General features: G+C 39.5%; 3 protein-coding genes across 3 annotated transcripts; 2 read left to right on the forward strand and 1 right to left on the reverse strand.

Annotated features, from left to right (window-relative positions):
- The first annotated feature begins 7996 nt into the window (after positions 1-7996).
- Positions 7997-10475, forward strand: Cpr11A (Cuticular protein 11A). Its single transcript, NM_132575.3, has 4 exons — positions 7997-8120; positions 8854-9068; positions 9344-9523; positions 9669-10475. Exons 1-4 carry the CDS (start codon positions 8109-8111, stop codon positions 10072-10074), a joined length of 813 nt encoding a protein of 270 aa, NP_572803.1. The 5' UTR covers positions 7997-8108; the 3' UTR covers positions 10075-10475.
- Positions 10476-11317: 842 nt separating this feature from the next.
- Lsp1alpha (Larval serum protein 1 alpha) lies at positions 11318-14009 on the forward strand. Its single transcript, NM_078583.3, has 2 exons — positions 11318-11619; positions 11687-14009. Exons 1-2 carry the CDS (start codon positions 11410-11412, stop codon positions 13925-13927), a joined length of 2451 nt encoding a protein of 816 aa, NP_511138.2. The 5' UTR covers positions 11318-11409; the 3' UTR covers positions 13928-14009.
- Positions 14010-15421: 1412 nt separating this feature from the next.
- Positions 15422-17624, reverse strand: Mks1 (Meckel syndrome, type 1). The gene has a single exon (NM_132576.2). It carries the CDS (start codon positions 17586-17588, stop codon positions 15489-15491), a length of 2100 nt encoding a protein of 699 aa, NP_572804.1. The 5' UTR covers positions 17589-17624; the 3' UTR covers positions 15422-15488.
- Positions 17625-17992: the final 368 nt, after the last annotated feature.

Genomic DNA, 17992 nt, shown 5'->3' on the forward strand with positions numbered 1-17992 from the left:
AGGATTTTGGTTTTTAGGGTATTAGCTTTAGGTATTTTCCAATTGATATTAATTATTTAGGGAAAAATGACTTAACTTTTTCGGTTTTAATAAAATTACTTTAAATTATGAACAACTGTAAAGCAAGTAGGAAATATCACTGATTTTTTATCGATCTTAAAATATATTTCAAATATTCCGCCTAGGGTCAATGGTTTCCCCTAGTGAACTATCAAGTTCTAAATTCACCCACGTCAAGCAGCTTTTAAAGATGAAAAACCAGAATGCGAATTTGGTTCTTTTTTTTATTTTTGTGTTATTAATTTGGAGTTGATTTAATTTATGAACTCTACTCGGAAAGACATTTATAGCAATTTATCTGGATTTGGTTTATGGCTTTGGGCCATTCCGATTCACACTCGCATACGGATTCCAATAAAAGATTAATTGGCAACCGGGGAGCTGTCAATTTTGAAATTGTTGCGCCTAAGTAAGCGGAAATGTCTTTGCCTCTCGAACACGATCACGATCAAGCCCGCGTTTCGATTTGAATGGAATTGAACTGTATTTGATTTGGGTATCGATGATGCGACTTAGTTGTTGGCGATCGGTGATGTTACCCAAGGCACCCACTCAGAAATGGAGAAGGGAAACTGGATTTTGGCCATCTATCTAATGAAAGTCAGTCATCGTTAATGGTCAAACGTGTTTTCTTTCCTATGGGCATATGGCCTGACACCGACAGTACCACTGAAAAGTCTGATTACCATCTTATACTACTACACATACCGTTTTTAGTCAGTTTTATTTGCAACGATTCCAGAAAGCCTGGTATAAACTTTCTTTGTTCTGTAACACATCGTTTCAATAGGCATTAACTAATAAAATATTTAAGAATTTTGATATGAAACACATAACATAGGCAGAGACACAAACAGTTTGCGGATACTGTATTTCTAAATCTTGTTCCCAAAAACCCCCTTCATATCTCTCTTTTTGCCAACCAATAAAGCGCACCTAATTTGCGAGTGCGATTCTCGTGCAGGTGCAAATTATGATGGTAGCCAAAACAACGAATAAAAGCAACAAAAGCCACAATAATTTATGGCAAAAAAAAGGCGGAGAGTAAGCTGAAAGATCTCAGGAAGAATAACGAAGAAGCTCTGTTACCGTGGGAAGGAGGGGGCCATAAAAAAGCGACATGTGTAAACGGCAGAGGGGCAAAAGGTAGCCACGCTTGGAGATAAAGATAAAGATCGGTTAGTTAGGACACATCGGTCAACAAAAATTAATACAAAAAAAAAGAACCGAAAAAACAACAATCAAATAAAAGCTGCGCATGCGCCGCACGCGTCGCCACACAAATACAAACAGTTGCGCCTGTACGTATACGTAATATTTGACGATGTATACGTATACGTAATATTGGCGCATGTGTGTCTAACTGTACAAACGCGCACGCGCTGCCGTTGTCGCGCTATCTCGCTTGCTCCCACTGCGCAGAGCTGAACATAATTTAGCTAGTTCTTAGCTAGATTAAGTAGCTCATAGCTAGTTCCTAGTTCCTTATTTAGTTTTTAGTTTCAGCTTAAGAATATTTACTTATTATTAAGTTAACTTAAAAATTTAACAAAGATTGTCTAATTTTACTTTTCCTTTTTAAAGGCTTATATTTATTCTGATCTGATATTTTATCATTTCTGATTCTCATTTATTTCTTTGTGCCATCACTGTGGTCGTTCGTTGGGGATGCTGTGATTGTTTGTTTATGCGGTGGAGTCGCGCTGTCTGCGCTGTAAGCTTTTGGAAGTGGAGCAAGTGTCTTCGCCGCCGCGTCTCGATTTTCCGTTGAGTTTTAATAAATCGTCTGAGTAACTCCATGTGCGGCATTATACAGACGTATAGATCCAAATCTAACAGAGCCATATAATCTCATATACCCCCCCCCCCCTTTATTTTTTTGGCCGGGATTTCTTGATTAATGCACAACTGGTGCTGAATGATTGATTCGTCTTTCAACTTAATTGAAAGCTTGAGCAAGTTGGCTGATCATTAAGAAATTTAAGAACTTGTTGATGTAGAGATTGAGGCAATAAATGATTGATTGGAAAAATAAATAAAAATGGGAACCAGGATGAAGAAAAATTTAACTATAATATCCGGATGGAAGGCTTTTGTTAAATTACATAACTCTGATAAACTGATGTTAGTTTATTAAGGTAAACTTCCTTAATACTAGAAAAAATATATTCCGAAGGATTCTGTTGAGGAAATTGAATATTATTAATCAGGCTTATTTGGGGACTTTACTGGACATCTAAGTAATTAACTTAAAGATCCATGCAAGCAACCCAGCCATAGAATAAAAAAAGCCATAAAACGTGAGTCCCCAACTACAAGAAATTTAGAATATATTCAACATAAATTCAATCAAATTATTCCTTAAAAACCGTCCAACAATCATGATTGACACAGTTCCCAATCAATTGTTGCCCTTGGCGCCGCATTAGCGTTGACAAGGGCGCCCAAAAGTGTTTTCCAAAAAATATTTTTTTTTTATTTTCTGTGCTATTTTTAGACTTTGTGCGCACAAAACGCTAACAAGCCAAGCTAAAGCTAAAAAATTATCTTGAAAACCAGATTTTTATGTGATGGTGGGTAGTTGACCGGATCTCAGTTTTTACGGAAAACTCTGATAAATTATTAAATAAACAAGTCGTAAACTCGAACTTCTCCTACCAACTATTAATTAGATGGATCATCAATGCTCCTTTTGGCTTCGCCCGTTTTCAATACGAGTTTGATATATCTGTCTGAAGATTTATAATCCCTATAAAACTTTAATGGAATTAGTGAGGCAGAGTTAATTGAATGGCGGTCTTAAATGGCGACAGCTTCACTTTAATGTGTTTTCTCTTAGACTCGCTGGCGATCTCGGTTGCGATTTATTTATTTATTTTTTTGTATATACATATATTTTAGGATTGGTTCTGGAGCTAAGCTGTGGGTCTTGATTTCTGAACCTGTGCCTCTGCACTTGTTATCACGCCCGAGGAGCTCCATCTAGATTTAATCTGGAATAATTTAGTGACGAACAGTGTGTTTCGTGATTGCAAGTTTTAAACATTTTTAAACATATATTCATGTTCAAATATTAAGCTTTTCAACATTTTTTTATGTCTAGTTGAAAAATGTTTGTATTATAAAATGGATTACATCATCCAGAGCCTGAATACCTTTCGAATTTAATATCACATTAAATTAAATTCGAACAAATGGCCTACTTAATAGCAGTGTTAAACTTGTTTTTTAAAACTGGAATCAGTAGAAAATGAAGATTTAAATATCTTATTAAATTTAATTCTAAATTTAGCACATTATTTAATTTTATTTAGAACAGGTATCCTAATGAATAAAATGCGTAAAATATGGTACTGCGGCATCTACTTTCATCCCATAATTTCGTTGACACTTTTAACACCGAAACGCACTGTATGTCTGCATATTTATTTAAAGGAACTTAATACTCACCTAAAACCAAATATAAAAACAAAAAATACTGGTCTTAATTATACGAATTCAGCAAAAGAAAAAACTACAAAAAGCCGAGCGCAGAGACAGATAACTTTACGTTTTGGGGTAAAAGCAAAACGTGTTAAGCTTTCTATTTAAACTATGCAAATCCGCATTGATTATTTATTTTTTTGGCTCTCGCAGAAATAACAAAAATAAAATCCCCCCCTCAAAACCAAAATAAAACAAAAAAAAAAAAAAAATTTGGAAAAAATGGAAAAAAGGTGAACAAAAAAAATACCGTAGAAAACGGCCATAAAAAGGAGCGTTGGTTGGATCGATCGATCGATGGATCGGCTCAGTTGGCATATGCATAACCGGTCAAAGACCACAGAGAACCTGATCGCAACTCGATTTAGTTGGTTTGCTCGGCTACACGGTTGGGTTCTAGACCCGTAGAACCAACCACTGGGCTACCTACCAGTCGAGTTGAGTTTAGTATGGCGTATTTCCTTAAGTTGGCCGTAAAATATGATTTAGCCACATATTATTTATGGCCGCAACCAGATATCTCTCTCTCTCTCTCTCTGTCTCTGTCTCGCTCACTTTATCTATATCTATCTCTGATTCAGAACGTGCAGCCATAACTGATTCTTAATATACCATTCAGATTCAATCACGCCCTGGACATGCTCCACTAATGACAACCAGCTATTGCCAAAATTAAAAATAAGGGGCGTTGTTCGGCCACCTACAAGAATAATTATAATAATATTCCAGGAACGGGAAGGGTGGAGGGGTATTGATTCTATAATGTGTACGGAGCAGAAATGGGGTTCCTCTGCATGTGCTTCAATGCAAATCAGTTGGATTAACGGACGGCATCGAACGAACCAGTTCGCTGGAGAGAGAGAGAGAGAGAGAGAGAGAGAGAGAGAGAGATGTAGGCAGATCCGATCAGATTGCTTGGGTGATGGGTTGCTCCGAAATGGAGCTGCCCAGATTTATGGAACTGTCTATAAGGAGAGGTTCACAATGCGATCTGCATATCAATAGAATATTAGATGCACTGATAGATACGGCTTAATTTGGCCAATAAATTGTGCGAATTATACATTGAGAGATTGGAACAGAAACATGAATTGGAAATGGTAACAGAGCCTTATATGCATAACTCTATTCATTAATAAATCTGAATTAATTTAAAAACACAAGTGCCTATGAAATCGAAATATAACCATAAGTTCCTCATATCAATTGCATACAAAAAACACACAACACCGCAAACATTTTTATCAATGAAATATTTGTATAAAAGTTTCTAATTGAATTAACCTTTGTTTTATTTAATTTACTTCATGACAAGCTTCCATGAAAGTTGGTGGTTTGGGCAGCTCGTAAAAAATTCCCACAGTTTTTAAGAATTAGTGGAGCCAATCTGTCTCGTAAACATATTTACTCGTTGTCTAACTTAATGACTCTTCGTCATGCTGGTCAATTTTAGGCACTGATTTCAGTGCGTGTTTTCCTAATCGTATCTTGGTTTTGGTTTTACATAACTTTTACATCATCCATACCTCAAAATTGCTCAAGGGCAAGAAAAAGAATCGTTTCGAATCGAAACGAATCGAATGGATTGGAAACGAATGGTACATAACTAAATGTTTTGGTTTCTTAGAAATCTCGTTTCTGTCTCCTTATAATTGCTAATTTATTTATTTATTTTATATTCGTTTTTTTTTCAGCTCTTTCTTTATTGTTTTGGCTAAGCGTTGACGGGAAAAAAATAAACAGAGAGATGGGTATTTTACGACCCAACGAAGATTTGAATGCTCTACGTATGTTCATATATATATATATTTCTTAATTTTATTTATTCACTAGTTTCGTAAACAATGCGTTAAACAACATAAAGCTAATAATGTTGAAATATATTCAAACAATAGCGAACACTTTAAAAAGTTCTTACTTGCTAAGGCTATAATAATTCAATGCAAATGACATAATTTGTCTTGTTTTTGGATTGATATCGAATGGAAAATACTTCTCAAAATTCGTTCAAAATTCATAATACCCCAGATAATGGGGCACAATTCCGAAAATCGGCAAAATTCAAAGCGTTCGGCGAAACGAGGGAACTGGGGGCTGCGTAACAAGTTGTTCGATCTGTTAATTTGCCAAAGAAATCACGAAAGATCGCAATAAAAATTAGATACAAAAATGAAACACTTTCTTTTCTTTTCTGTGCGGCACATATGCAAATGGCAAATGTAAAGCCGAATCTATAGCTAAAAATTCACGTTAATCGCATGGTAATTAATACGGCAGCTGCAGCCTTTTACTTGGAATTAAGGCGATGACAATTAATGGGGTGATAGATCGAGATGATAAGTCAGTTCGATTGGACGGACACTCCCTTTTGGGCTGACTTTTTGTTAACTCGTTTGCTTGGACCTGGTCTCTAAGTGAGCCATCAAGATCGACTCACAGATCAAAAGACAAGACTCTGGGGCGTGTGCAAGTATGCATAACAAATGCGATTTGATATCAAAGACACGGACGAAATAGCAGACATCAAACATCAGAAACACCAGGTTAATTTCCAAGGCGAACTCAGTTGGTTGAGCCAGACGAACTAACTAACTAACAGCCATCACACATTTGACAAGTCGCTGAAATGGCCAAAACGTTTTCATTAGGCCAAGAAGATCAAACAACCAACCAGAAGAAGAATTAAATGGCCAAAAAAAAAAGAGATACTTCTTTTCGAATGAAAAATGAATGCCGTGCGGCATTCGTTTAAGTTATTAAGCATAAAACTTAAATTAGAAGCACCATTAGCGATTATCATTAGAGCTGCGTGTCCGGTCCGGTTTGATTTCAATCTCATCCACGCGTTGGGTAGACAAAATGTGATAGACTTGATTGCTGACAGCCATAAATGCAGTGTTCAATCAAAATATGTTTGCAAAACCCGCCAATCCAGGAATAAATGTATAATATCTATAAGTTGGCCAAAAAATAGTTCAAAAATAATAGATATATATATGTTCAAATGCAAGCCAGGTTTAGCAAACAGAAAATCGAAAGAATATGTCTATAATATTAACATTTTAAAATATACAATATTTTCGTTATACCTTGAATTTTGGGTGTATATGTGTGTCATTGTATTTTTCAAAACAGTTTGATAAGCCATATTGTCATATATCAGGATTTGTATAAACTGTTTACTTTTAGAGCTCTAAAATTGGCAAAAAGGAAATAAATATTAATTAATCGAGAACTAGTTTAAAAAAAGGTAAATTTTGAACATTACATTTTTATGGGGCCTTAAAAATGGAATATGAATAACTATCTTAAGATAACTAGAATTCAAGGCAAGCGCTCTGAGAACCCAATACAAACATGAACCATCAATCAAATAACAATAATGCAATTTACAAGTAAATTCGGAAGATTTAGAAGACCAAACAAAGAGTTTCATAAATGGAGCCATTAGTGTAACCAATAACTATGCAAATGATGGAAATACAAAACGCTGAAAAGCTACCGAAAGCGAAAATCCGATGACCCTGTGCGGTCCGAAATGGTTAAATGGCATTTTTGAGCCCAAGATCTCACGATCTCTTAAGAAGATCCCAAGACACCAAGCACCGAAGACACCAAGACAGACACTGATCCGCCAGAAGAATCGCATTTGATAAATTTTGATAAGACCGAAAACGAAACGGCTAATTAAGCGAAGGCTGACTGATATGCATATTAGCATATGAAACCGAAGAATGAGAATGGGGCATCTTATCAGTGGTGAAGAATCATCATCGCCTCTTTCCGCTGAAGAAACGGATGAAAGATTTGCGGGTTCCATTCAGCGGCACTTTCGGAACTTGGAACTTGGGTGTCCGCTAAAATAAACTGGTCGCCCAAGTTAGTATAGTATATATATAGTTAGTATATATATATATATATATATATTCCATGCTTTATAAAAAATTAACGCAGATTTAAATTTACGCACATGCACACACTCACACAGACACACACACCACACACACACACACACACTCAGGGAAGAGAATCATCATTAAACGTGTATGCTAATTTGATGATGGCGGTTTTCTAATTTTGTTGCCACGAAAACCAGATTTCTATGCTTTTCGATCTGCGATCAGTCTCCGTCAGCAACGGAGATACCGAGAAGGGAGAATTGTCCAGAAGACCCGTAAAATGTTACATCTTCTGGATGCTGAAGATTCACCGATGGATGATGCCCCTCATCTGGGCTAATCCCCTTCCTCACACACATACACACACATATATATATATATATATATATGCATATATACCATACCGATTTCAGCGTTGACAAACTTTGGCTTTTTTTGATTCTAAGCGGCTGCGACGCCGACAGAGGCTCAGTTCGTTGTCCGGTTCCTATTTCTGTCGACTTCGCTGCCGGCGTCGCTGATAATACCATATATAAGGAAACAAGAAGTCGCATCGTTTGTATTTATTTGCTAGAATCTGTGAGCATCGGAACTAACCGAGCCGCTACAATAAAAAAAAAAAAACATAAATTAGTCCTCGTTACGAAAAAAAAAACACACATAAAAATGAAGAGTTTTGTAAGTGCCCGAAAGTACTGAAAAGTATATATTTAATGAGTTATTTTTTTTTTTGTGGTGTCTCAATAAAAAAAAGGATCAAGTGAAAGTGCGCGCAAAAAATGTCCTTCAAAAGTGTGAATACTTTTAAGCCACAGAAATGACTTTAAAGCTTATTTTGAATCTCAAACAAAAGATACACATTAAAATCAATTTAACCGAAGTTCCTGCGAGGCTGCTTTTTAGTTTTTTTTAAGCTTTACCTAAGAATTAGTATGCCAAATTAAAGAACTAATGACCCACACTTTAAGGAAAGTCCGAAACCTAAAGTGTTTGAATATCACCTTGAGCAGCCGCATAGCTCATCGACGTCAAAACAGACGAATGACAAATATCGAAACGGTTGGAACCCATTATGATTAGTGCCTCGGCCCGAAACCAAATCAAATAAATCACAGCAAATATAGATAAAAAAAATTAAAAAGACTAAAAAAAAAACGAAAAAAAAAATAAATAAACGAGAGAATTGCGAGACAAAGCGACGCTGTGCGGTCAGAAACGCCAGCGATTCGCGCGCGACTTTGATTAATTGCCCGTTAATGCGAAATGCAAAATACGAATCCCAATTCAAATCCAAATCAAAATCCGTATCCAAATCCGAATGCGAAAAAAATAAATCGTAACGACTGTGATCCACAGATATGACTAATGCATCGTGTGACAAGTGGCACTAACCAGGCATTCTATCTTTTAGCTGATCCTTCTGGGTTTCGCTGCTCTGGCCGCTGCCGATGTCAAGCATCTGACAGATCGCAATCTGGACCTCTTCAAGTACAATCCCAGCGATATCTACACCCTGCCCGAGGACATCGATGACGACAAGCCGGCGGTGCACTTTAGCGGCGATGTCATGAAGGCCAAGACCGAAACCCTCCAGAACTACAACTCGGGCAAGAAATTCAAGCTGGAGTGAGTATCTATGGTACCTATATAGTTCATAAAGTGATAGTGTTTGGCTAAATTAAAACATAATTATATATTTATATATGAAGTTGAATCGCAGTCTAAAAGAAAACTACTTTAACATAGGTTTATAGATCTGTAATAACTTTTGATGCATAGCAAATAAATTCAAGTAATTTGATATATTTTTTTAAATAATTTACAAAGCATCAAGTAATTTGATATATTTTTTTAAATAATTTACGAAGCATTACTAAAGTTAAAATGAACTTTTTTTTCAGACTGAAGACCCAGAACGGCATCGAAGTGAGCAGCGTGGGCAAACTGAAGGACGACAAGACCTTCGTGGTCAGCGGCTCCTACTCGTTCACCGGCGCCGATGGCAAGCGGTACAAGACCCGTTACACCGCCGATGAGTTCGGCTATCATCCCATCACCGAGCTGGATCTGGACATTCCCGAGTGAGTAACCAATACACTTTACAAAAAAAACGTTTAAGAACTTCTTCAAACTAGCACATTTGCGTACAAATCAGAAGTTTCATACACTATTATTGCAAATGATATAATGAATATAAAAAACTTATTTTATATTTATATATTTTAGACCCCAGCCTTTGGCTTCTGCCGGACAGCGCCAGACCGTGGATCCCAGCAGCCTGTTGGGCAACAAGAACCGTTTCCAGTTCCTGCAGCAGACCCTGGACTCCGATCAAGGATCGCAAGGTCCTCTGAGGGGCAGTGGACAGAGTGGCGATGACTATAGCTACACGTCTCCCTATGGAAATGGCAATGCTTACGGTAATGGAGTTGGAAACGGATACGGAAATGGAGTTGGCAACGGATACGGAAATGGAGTTGGAAACGGACAAGGAAATGGAGCTGGAAACGCATACGGAAATGGAAATGGAGTTGGAAACGGATACGGAAATGGCAACGGCAATGGCTACGATTATCAGCCACCTCAGGTGCCCCTGGCGACGCCATCTCGTCTGTATCTGCCCACCGCATAAGGCGATTATTATTTAGATATACCCTTATCCAACACCCTTCTCCCGCAAGATTTATGCCCCACCCGATTCCCGATTCCTGATTCCCGATTCCCGATTCCCGATCCTCGATTTTCCCCCCAGCTGCAAGTATTTAGTTTTTAAGTGCAACTCCAACAGGCAAATGAAGAGTAAAACAGAGCTAGCGAAATTTTTTTTTATCATTTTTTAGTGTTATACACGGAGCACAATTTTATATGATATTATACACTGATATATGTTATATATCTAGCCTACACAAAAACACGCACACACACACACAAAAAAAACAAACACACACACAAATCCCGAGCAAAGACACAAACGAATCTATGTATATACACTGAGTGATATTAGTAGTAAATAAAATGGCTAAACTAACGATCAAAGTTTTAATGTGTTTTAATTGAGGAATAATATGGATGGGGATATTTATATATATATTTTGGCTTTGTAATAAAATGTTATTGCAAGCAATTGTTGAAATTTTATTCAGCATCGTTACAAAAAAAAATTCGTTGTTTCAGAATAAAGTTAAGTTTTATTAACTGAAAATGAATAGTTTGTTTACTGTTTTATAAGCATGGCATATACAATTTTCCAACTTAGATACAGAATCTATTATTACAGATTATGATTTTGTTCGAATGCCTAAAAGCATGCAACAAACGTATGAAATTCATCTGCATCTACATATAAATATATAAATTAAAGCGATATTTAATGACTTCTAGTTAAGGCTCTTAGCAGCAGACAAGTTTGCTTGATAAATTCGTTATGTATATGGAATTTAAAACTTTTTTAAAAACGGAATAGAGTGGTAGCCAAATGGTCAAAGTTATGACATTGCTCATACGCCACGTTGTACACACTTTTCTCAAAATAATGCCTGCCAATGCTTAACTTTAGTTCGTAATATGTATATGATTGGTAATATCTCTATATTATATACATATAAATAATTAAAATTCAAAGCGATTGAAACTTGTGCAGAAATTGCAGACAAAGAACCGAATCTAACGCTATTTTTGGAATGCAAATCTGGACTCGATATGTAGGGACCAACGTAGGCTGTCCAGAGATAAGCTGTTGCGGTGCAGTAGCAACAGATGTTCGTGGCGAGCACCTGAGATACACCCGATGATCCCTGATCCCGTCGTCACAGATATGTTATTTCCGATTACCGCGGGAATCTGTGGCTATATAAGCAGACCCGTGGGCGTCGGTAAGGCAACAGTCTTTAGGCATTGGATCCATCAAGTGCATCCGATCCGGAGCAGTTAAAGTTGAGTGTTTCGAACAAAAGAAGGAGTTTCCAGGATGAAGTTTGCCATCGCATTCCTGGCTTGTGTGGCCGTGGTCACTGCGACCGCTTACCACAAGACCCACGACATCAAGGTCGCTGACAAGGCGTTCCTGATGAAGCAGAAGTTCCTCTTCGAGATCGTCTACCGCGTGGAGGATCCGCTGATGTTCGAAGAGTACATTGCGATGGGAAAGCAGTTCTATTTCGACAAGGAGCACTACACGGTAAGTGGGAGAAGAAAGCGGATTCCGAGTGGTCAGTACCACAAAATGCACCTTCAATTCTTCGCAGCACTTCGATCTGTACATGGAGAAGTTCTTCGAGGCCCACAAGGCACACGCTTTGCTGCCCAAGGGCGAGTTCTTTGGCGCCCTGGTTAAGCACCATGCCAAGCAGGCACGTGGACTCTTCAACTTCTTCTACTACGCCAAGGACTGGGAGACTTTCATGACCAATGTGGCCTTCGCTCGTATGCACTTCAACGAGGGCATGTTCGTCTATGCCCTGACCCTGGCCGTGATCCATCGCGATGATTTCCATGGACTCGTTCTGCCCGCCATCCATGAGATCTTCCCGCAGTTCTTCTTCAACAGCAAATTTGTGATGGAGGCCGAGAAATTCGACTATGAGATGTGGATGAAGACTAGCCTGTACGAAAAGGAGTATATGGATGTGTACCACAAGATTCCAACTTTCTCCTCATACGAACATGGATACAAACAAGGAATGGCATACGGATACGGTAAGACACACGGACATGGACAGACATATGAACACGAATTTGGCAGCATGTACCAGACCAGCGACTACATGTACATGAAGGACTTCAAGACATGGCAGTGGTGGAAGCTGATGGGTCTGGGCGAGCACTGGTACAGTGAGAGCAACTACATACTGCGCGAGAACATCTACGAGTACAACCAGGAAAGCAACTGGCTGACGATGATGAAGGACGTGAAGAAGTTCTACATGCCGGTGGACTATAGCCGCGATCTGTACCTCTACAACGAGGAGTCCAAGCTGTCCTACTTCACCGAGGATCTGGGATGGAACAGCTACTGGTACTACTTGAACATGGACTACTCCTTCTTCCTGGACGGCAAGACTTTTGGCCTGCAGAACGATCGTCGCGGTGAATGGTGGCTGTACAATGTGCACCAGCTACTCAGCCGATACCACATGGAGCGTTTGTCCCATGGCCTGGGCGAGATTCCTCAGTTCTCCTGGTTCCACCAGATCGAGATGGGCTACGATCCACAATTGATCTACTACAACGGCATTGGCTACAGCTATCGCAAGAACTACTATGAACTGGAGACGTACGGCAACTTTGAGATGCTGGACAAGATCACCGGCTTCCAGCAACGCATCCAGAACATCGTCGAATTGGGCTACTACCAGACGACCGATGGTCATATGATCGATCTGCGCAAACCGGAGTCCATTGAGATCATCGGTAATATGCTGCAGGGCAATGTGGATGCCATTGACAACATTTTCTTCCAATTCTGGTACATGCTGGCCCATATGTACTTCGCCGATACCCACTACTATCAGATGGAGGTGTACCCCAATGTGATGCTAAACTTCGAGACAATGATGCGGGATCCCATGTTCTATATGTTCTACAAGTCGATCGCACAGGTCTACTTCCAGTTCATGCACCATCTGCCCAAATACACCAAGGAGCAACTTCTCATGCCGGGCGTTACACTGAAGCATGTGGAGGTCAGCGAGCTGGTTACCTACTTCGATCTGGTTGACTTCGATGTGACCAACATGCTCAACGGCAAGATGGTCTTCCACGAGGGTCAATTCTTGTGGGACAAGTCCTTGTTTGCCCGCCAGATGCGTTTGAACCACAAGCCCTTCAGCTACACCTACACCATCGATTCGGCCAGGGATGAGAAGGTGGTCATTCGCGCTTTCCTGGGACCCAAGTTCGATGAGTACGGCAGGATGATCTCGCTGACGGACAACCGCATGAACTTTATGGAAATCGATGAGTTCACCTATACCCTGAAAACGGGCAGCAACCTGATCACCAGGAAGTCAACGGACTTCGCTTGGACCGTCAAGGATCGCACCACCTACACTGAGCTGTACTACTACACGATGATGGCGTTCGATGGCAAGTATGATTACCCGCTGGACCTTACTGAGCCCCACTGCGGATTCCCCGATCGTCTGGTTCTGCCCATGGGCTGGAAGAAGGGCATGCCCATGCAAATGTTCTTCATGGTGGTTCCATACATGGCGCCACAGCACGAGCAGTTCTCCACTTTTGACTACACCTACTCGTGCGGCATCGGATCCGGAGCTCGACACGTGGACAGCCTGCCTTTTGGATATCCCTTCGATCGTGAAATCAACGAGTACGAGTTCCACGTGCCCAACATGTACTTCAAGGATGTGACCATCTATCATGCGGATACAATGGAGAAGTACTATAACTACAAGGAATACACCAACTACGGTCACTTCGATTACTCCTTCTTCAACGACTACTACACCAAGTACTTCAAGTTGTAGATCTGATAACATTCCGATTTTGACCATGGATCGATTGTAGTTAGTAAGCATAGCAAAAAGTGAAATAAACTTTCGAAAATCCAACGTATTCAGATTTCTCTGTTCAGCTTGTCAAAGGGATCGTTAGATAGCTGGTTCAACTTAGCCAAGCTATGATAATAACCGACAATGGAGGTCTTTGCAAAACAGTTTTTGCTCTACATTGTATTTCTAGCAAAAAGTCGATTTTATATATTTCTTGTCCAAAAAGAATCAATTTTTTGGCATAACTTTAGAAATAATAATTTCAATCTAGAATGAAATACCTTGTTGATCTCGTATTGAAATTCCCAATCGAACTACTAGGAAAAATGCGAAATGTAGTTTTTTGCCATTTTTTGCAAATTTTGATGATGACCCCTTACAAAAAATGCGAAAATTGGTCTAAAAATAAATTTTCCTAAGTCCTTCAAAAAATGATAGGGATCGTTAGGATTGGTAATTAGCTGCTCAAAACAGTTATATTGTCATCTATATGACAAATTTTAGCGATGTTATGACGAAAATTCCGTTTGTAAAATCAAGTTTTTGGTAAAAACCCGTTTCTTTCAAATTTCGGTCAATAAATAATCCGTTTTTTTGCCACAACTTTTAAAATAATGGCCCCAATATGGAATGTCATACCTCGTTGAGCTCGTTATTTAATTCCAAATCGAACTGTGTCCAAAAATTGGAATTCTATTTTTTCGCCATTTTTTGCAAATTTTGATGATGCAAAATTTACAAAAAATGCAAAAATTGTCAAAAAAATAAATTTTCCTAAATCCTTCAAAAAGTGATAGGGATCGTTAGCATTGGTAATTAGCTGCTCAAAACAGTTATTCTTTCGTCTATATGACATTTTATAGAGAAGTTATGACGAAAATTCCGTATGTAAAATCACGTTTTTCGCAATACCCGTTTTTTTAGAATTTCCGTCAATAAATAATCCGTTTTTTTGCCACAAATTTAAAAATAATTGCCTGAATATTGAATGTCATACCTCAATGAGCTCGTAATTAAATTTCCCATCAAACTGTGTCAAAAAAAAGGAATTCTATTTTTTTGCTATTTTTTTCAAATTTTGATGATGTTACCCCTTACAAAAAATGAGAAAATTGACTCAAAAATAAATTTTCCTAAATCCCTCAAAAAGTGATTGGGGTCGTTAGCAATGGTAATTAGCTGTCCAAAACTGTTTACATTACATCTTAATGATTATTATTAGCAAAATTATGATTAAAATTCCCATCGAAAAATGTATGAAATTTTGCCAATACCGTTTTTCCGATTTTTGAAATTAATATTATCGGTTTTTTTTTAAATAGGTGTCTGAATATATACCTCTTTGAGCTCGTTCTTAAATAATCTATCCAAAATATTCCACATCAAATGTACATACATATGCTTCTCACGTTTTTTACTCATACATAAAAAAAAATACGTCTTTCATAATATAATTAATTACTAATAATTATACAAATATTATAGTTTATATAAAAAAAAATTATTTGTCATCATATTATTGTACTCATTGAAGGGCTTAAAACTCAGCCTGGTAGTATGCAGATGATGGTGAGGCTGTTTCTGAACTATTTCCCAGGAGCAGCTCGATCCGTTTCCTGGCCTCCACAAAGGCGGCCATTACTTCGTCCAGAGTGGTGGCCCTCGAAGTATCCGGATTTGAACTGGATCTGACATCGTCATCATTGCTATCGCCATCGTCGCTACTATCGTTGCCGAGTTCCAGATGGAAGTGGTGATGGAACTGATCAGATGTGTCTATTTGGCGCTGCTGAAGCTTTTGAAGCCGGAGCGAAAGTGTTCCCGTGGTGGTCATTGGCCTGTCAGAGTTGAAGTTCAAACGGGAATGCATTTCCGATTGCCGATGTACATCGAAGAAGGACTCAAAGTCGAACAGCTGACGACCGCCTATGAAATACCGATTGAGGGCATCCAGCCAGTTGCCCAGTGGTCGGATGCACTGCAGCCGTATGGAGTCCGTTGGCAGGGCGGATGTTAACGGTATCGCATAGTGAGCATATCCCTCACATCGCTCCCGCTGCCAGCTATCTATGCTGATCACTTCAAAATATAGATGCAGTAGATCAGCCGGATGATGTTGTTCCTCCAGCAGCAGGGTCACCTGCCAGCAGTGACCCAAATGGGCACTCCTCCAGTCGCCGGCATTCCTGCACGTGGCCGTCGCTCCCTGCATGGTATCCACCCCAGGTGTACCCTCATAAAAGGTATTTGCTGGTGCTTTCAGATAGTATCTTACATGTATGTTGGGGTTCTCAAAGTTCTGGCCTTCCTGTAGTTCCAGCAGCAGGCTGACCCGCTTCATCCTCTTGGGCGGCATTTCGAACTGGAGGAGACTTCTCCTCTCGCTGGCTGCTTCTCGCCGTCTGCGATAAAACTCGAGTATCTCCTCGGCGGAGGCTTCTTCGGGCAGATCTTCTTCGATGGGTAAACCATCGCCCAGTTCCTGCTCATCCTCGCCATCCGCCTCCTCAGAGAAACCATCATCGTCGTAGGCCTCTAGCGGTGTGACATTCTCAAAGCCAAAGGCATACAACTGTCGGCAATCGTTATTCCGCTCGATCTGAATCACATAATCCAGATCCTGGGCACTGCTACTGAAATCCGGATAGACATAGAGCAGACCCTGTTCGGGATCATATCGTATACTAACCAACAGTGTGTCCTGCTGCAGATCGGCATAGATGTACATTAGCTGATAGCCCTTTTTATGGAATTCACTTGCTTCGGCGGGCATAAGACTCTCGGAATCATTATCCAATAAGGTGTGTATGAGGCACGTTCTGGCGGCAAAATTGGGGTCATCCAGTATTGAAACCTCCGACATATTCGCCGAGGACAGACTGGTAATAGTCGGGTGAGCTGCGGCAGAGCAGCCTCTCTGCTTCGCCTTGGGCTTTCGTATCCGGCGACGAATTGTAATAGGCTCAGGATCCTCCACCGTCTCTGCATCTTCCAGATTCTCCAGTTTCCTTAGATATCGCTGTTGTAGCTTCAAGGTTTCCAAGGCCCACCTGTGATAGCGCCGCTGTAGTTTCGAAGCGCAACTTCCAGGATTGTTTATATATTGCTCCAGTTCCGCTTGACTAAAGTGCTTTTGCTGCCAGGATATGCGTATTGTGGCTATAGCACCATTGCAGAGTTCCTTATTCCGTTTATAGAAGAGATCACCAGCGGGAGGACGACTATTATCACTGAGAATGCTCCACGACCGATTACTTTGGGACTCCAGATCCGTTATTTCTCCCTCGTTCTTATCCTTTTCCATTTCCCCCTCATGCTGAGATATTGGACTCCTTCGTCTCCTGCCGGTGTAACCAATTCCCACATTATAATAACTGCAGTTGTAGCCCAAGCCAGTCTTCCCTCCACACGAATCATCGCCCTGGGGGACATGAATATAGCAATCCTGCCAGATATCTTCCTCCGATCCGGGATAGTGGTCACCATATGCGTTCGTCGATTGCGCTCCCGCGTATTCAAATTTGGGGACCGGCAGCCATTCACTGATGTGTCGCAGCTTCAGTTCCAATTGCAGATCTCCTATGTTTCCGCTCACGCGATAAACTCCAGTGCGCTTTATGTCTCTGCTTTTTTGCATGATTCGCCGATGATTATTTTGCCCAGTAAATTTTTAGTTTCTTTATTCAAACCTCAAAGAATGTAAATGACTGGCCTTCTTTGTTTGTTTTCCATTTTGTTATGTTTTGTTTATGGTTTTTGAATTACCGTTGCCCAGGTAACCAATCGATTATATACCGAAAACCAACTATTGTTGCCGTGACAACCATGAAGGCCGATAACTGTCTTTGAAATATGATAGCTAGAAAATAGCCGAAATTATATTAGCTGCTCAATAAGATTTTTATAAATTTAAATTGTACAAACTGTAATTTATTCATTTATTTTATTATAGCCACAAATACAATGTCAATTAGATTGGAAATAATAAACATACATTACACAGCTAGCACTGAACATTTTTAAGTTGTATATTTTTTATTT

This window comes from Drosophila melanogaster, chromosome X (assembly GCF_000001215.4).
Source record: "Drosophila melanogaster chromosome X".
NCBI classification, from domain to species: domain Eukaryota; kingdom Metazoa; phylum Arthropoda; class Insecta; order Diptera; family Drosophilidae; genus Drosophila; species Drosophila melanogaster.

What these genes read in the sequence shown, in the direction of transcription:
- Mks1 (NM_132576.2), bottom strand. Translation starts at nt 17,588, where the DNA reads ATGCAAAAAAGCAGAGACATAAAGCGCACTGGAGTTTATCGCGTGAGC.
- Lsp1alpha (NM_078583.3), top strand. Translation starts at nt 11,410, where the DNA reads ATGAAGTTTGCCATCGCATTCCTGGCTTGTGTGGCCGTGGTCACTGCG. An exon ending in TCGACAAGGAGCACTACACG is followed by an intron (nt 11,620 to 11,686) that starts GTAAGTGGGAGA and finishes AATTCTTCGCAG; the next exon opens with CACTTCGATCTGTACATGGA.
- Cpr11A (NM_132575.3), top strand. An exon ending in GGCAAGAAATTCAAGCTGGA is followed by an intron (nt 9,069 to 9,343) that starts GTGAGTATCTAT and finishes CTTTTTTTTCAG; the next exon opens with ACTGAAGACCCAGAACGGCA. An exon ending in CTGGATCTGGACATTCCCGA is followed by an intron (nt 9,524 to 9,668) that starts GTGAGTAACCAA and finishes TATATATTTTAG; the next exon opens with ACCCCAGCCTTTGGCTTCTG.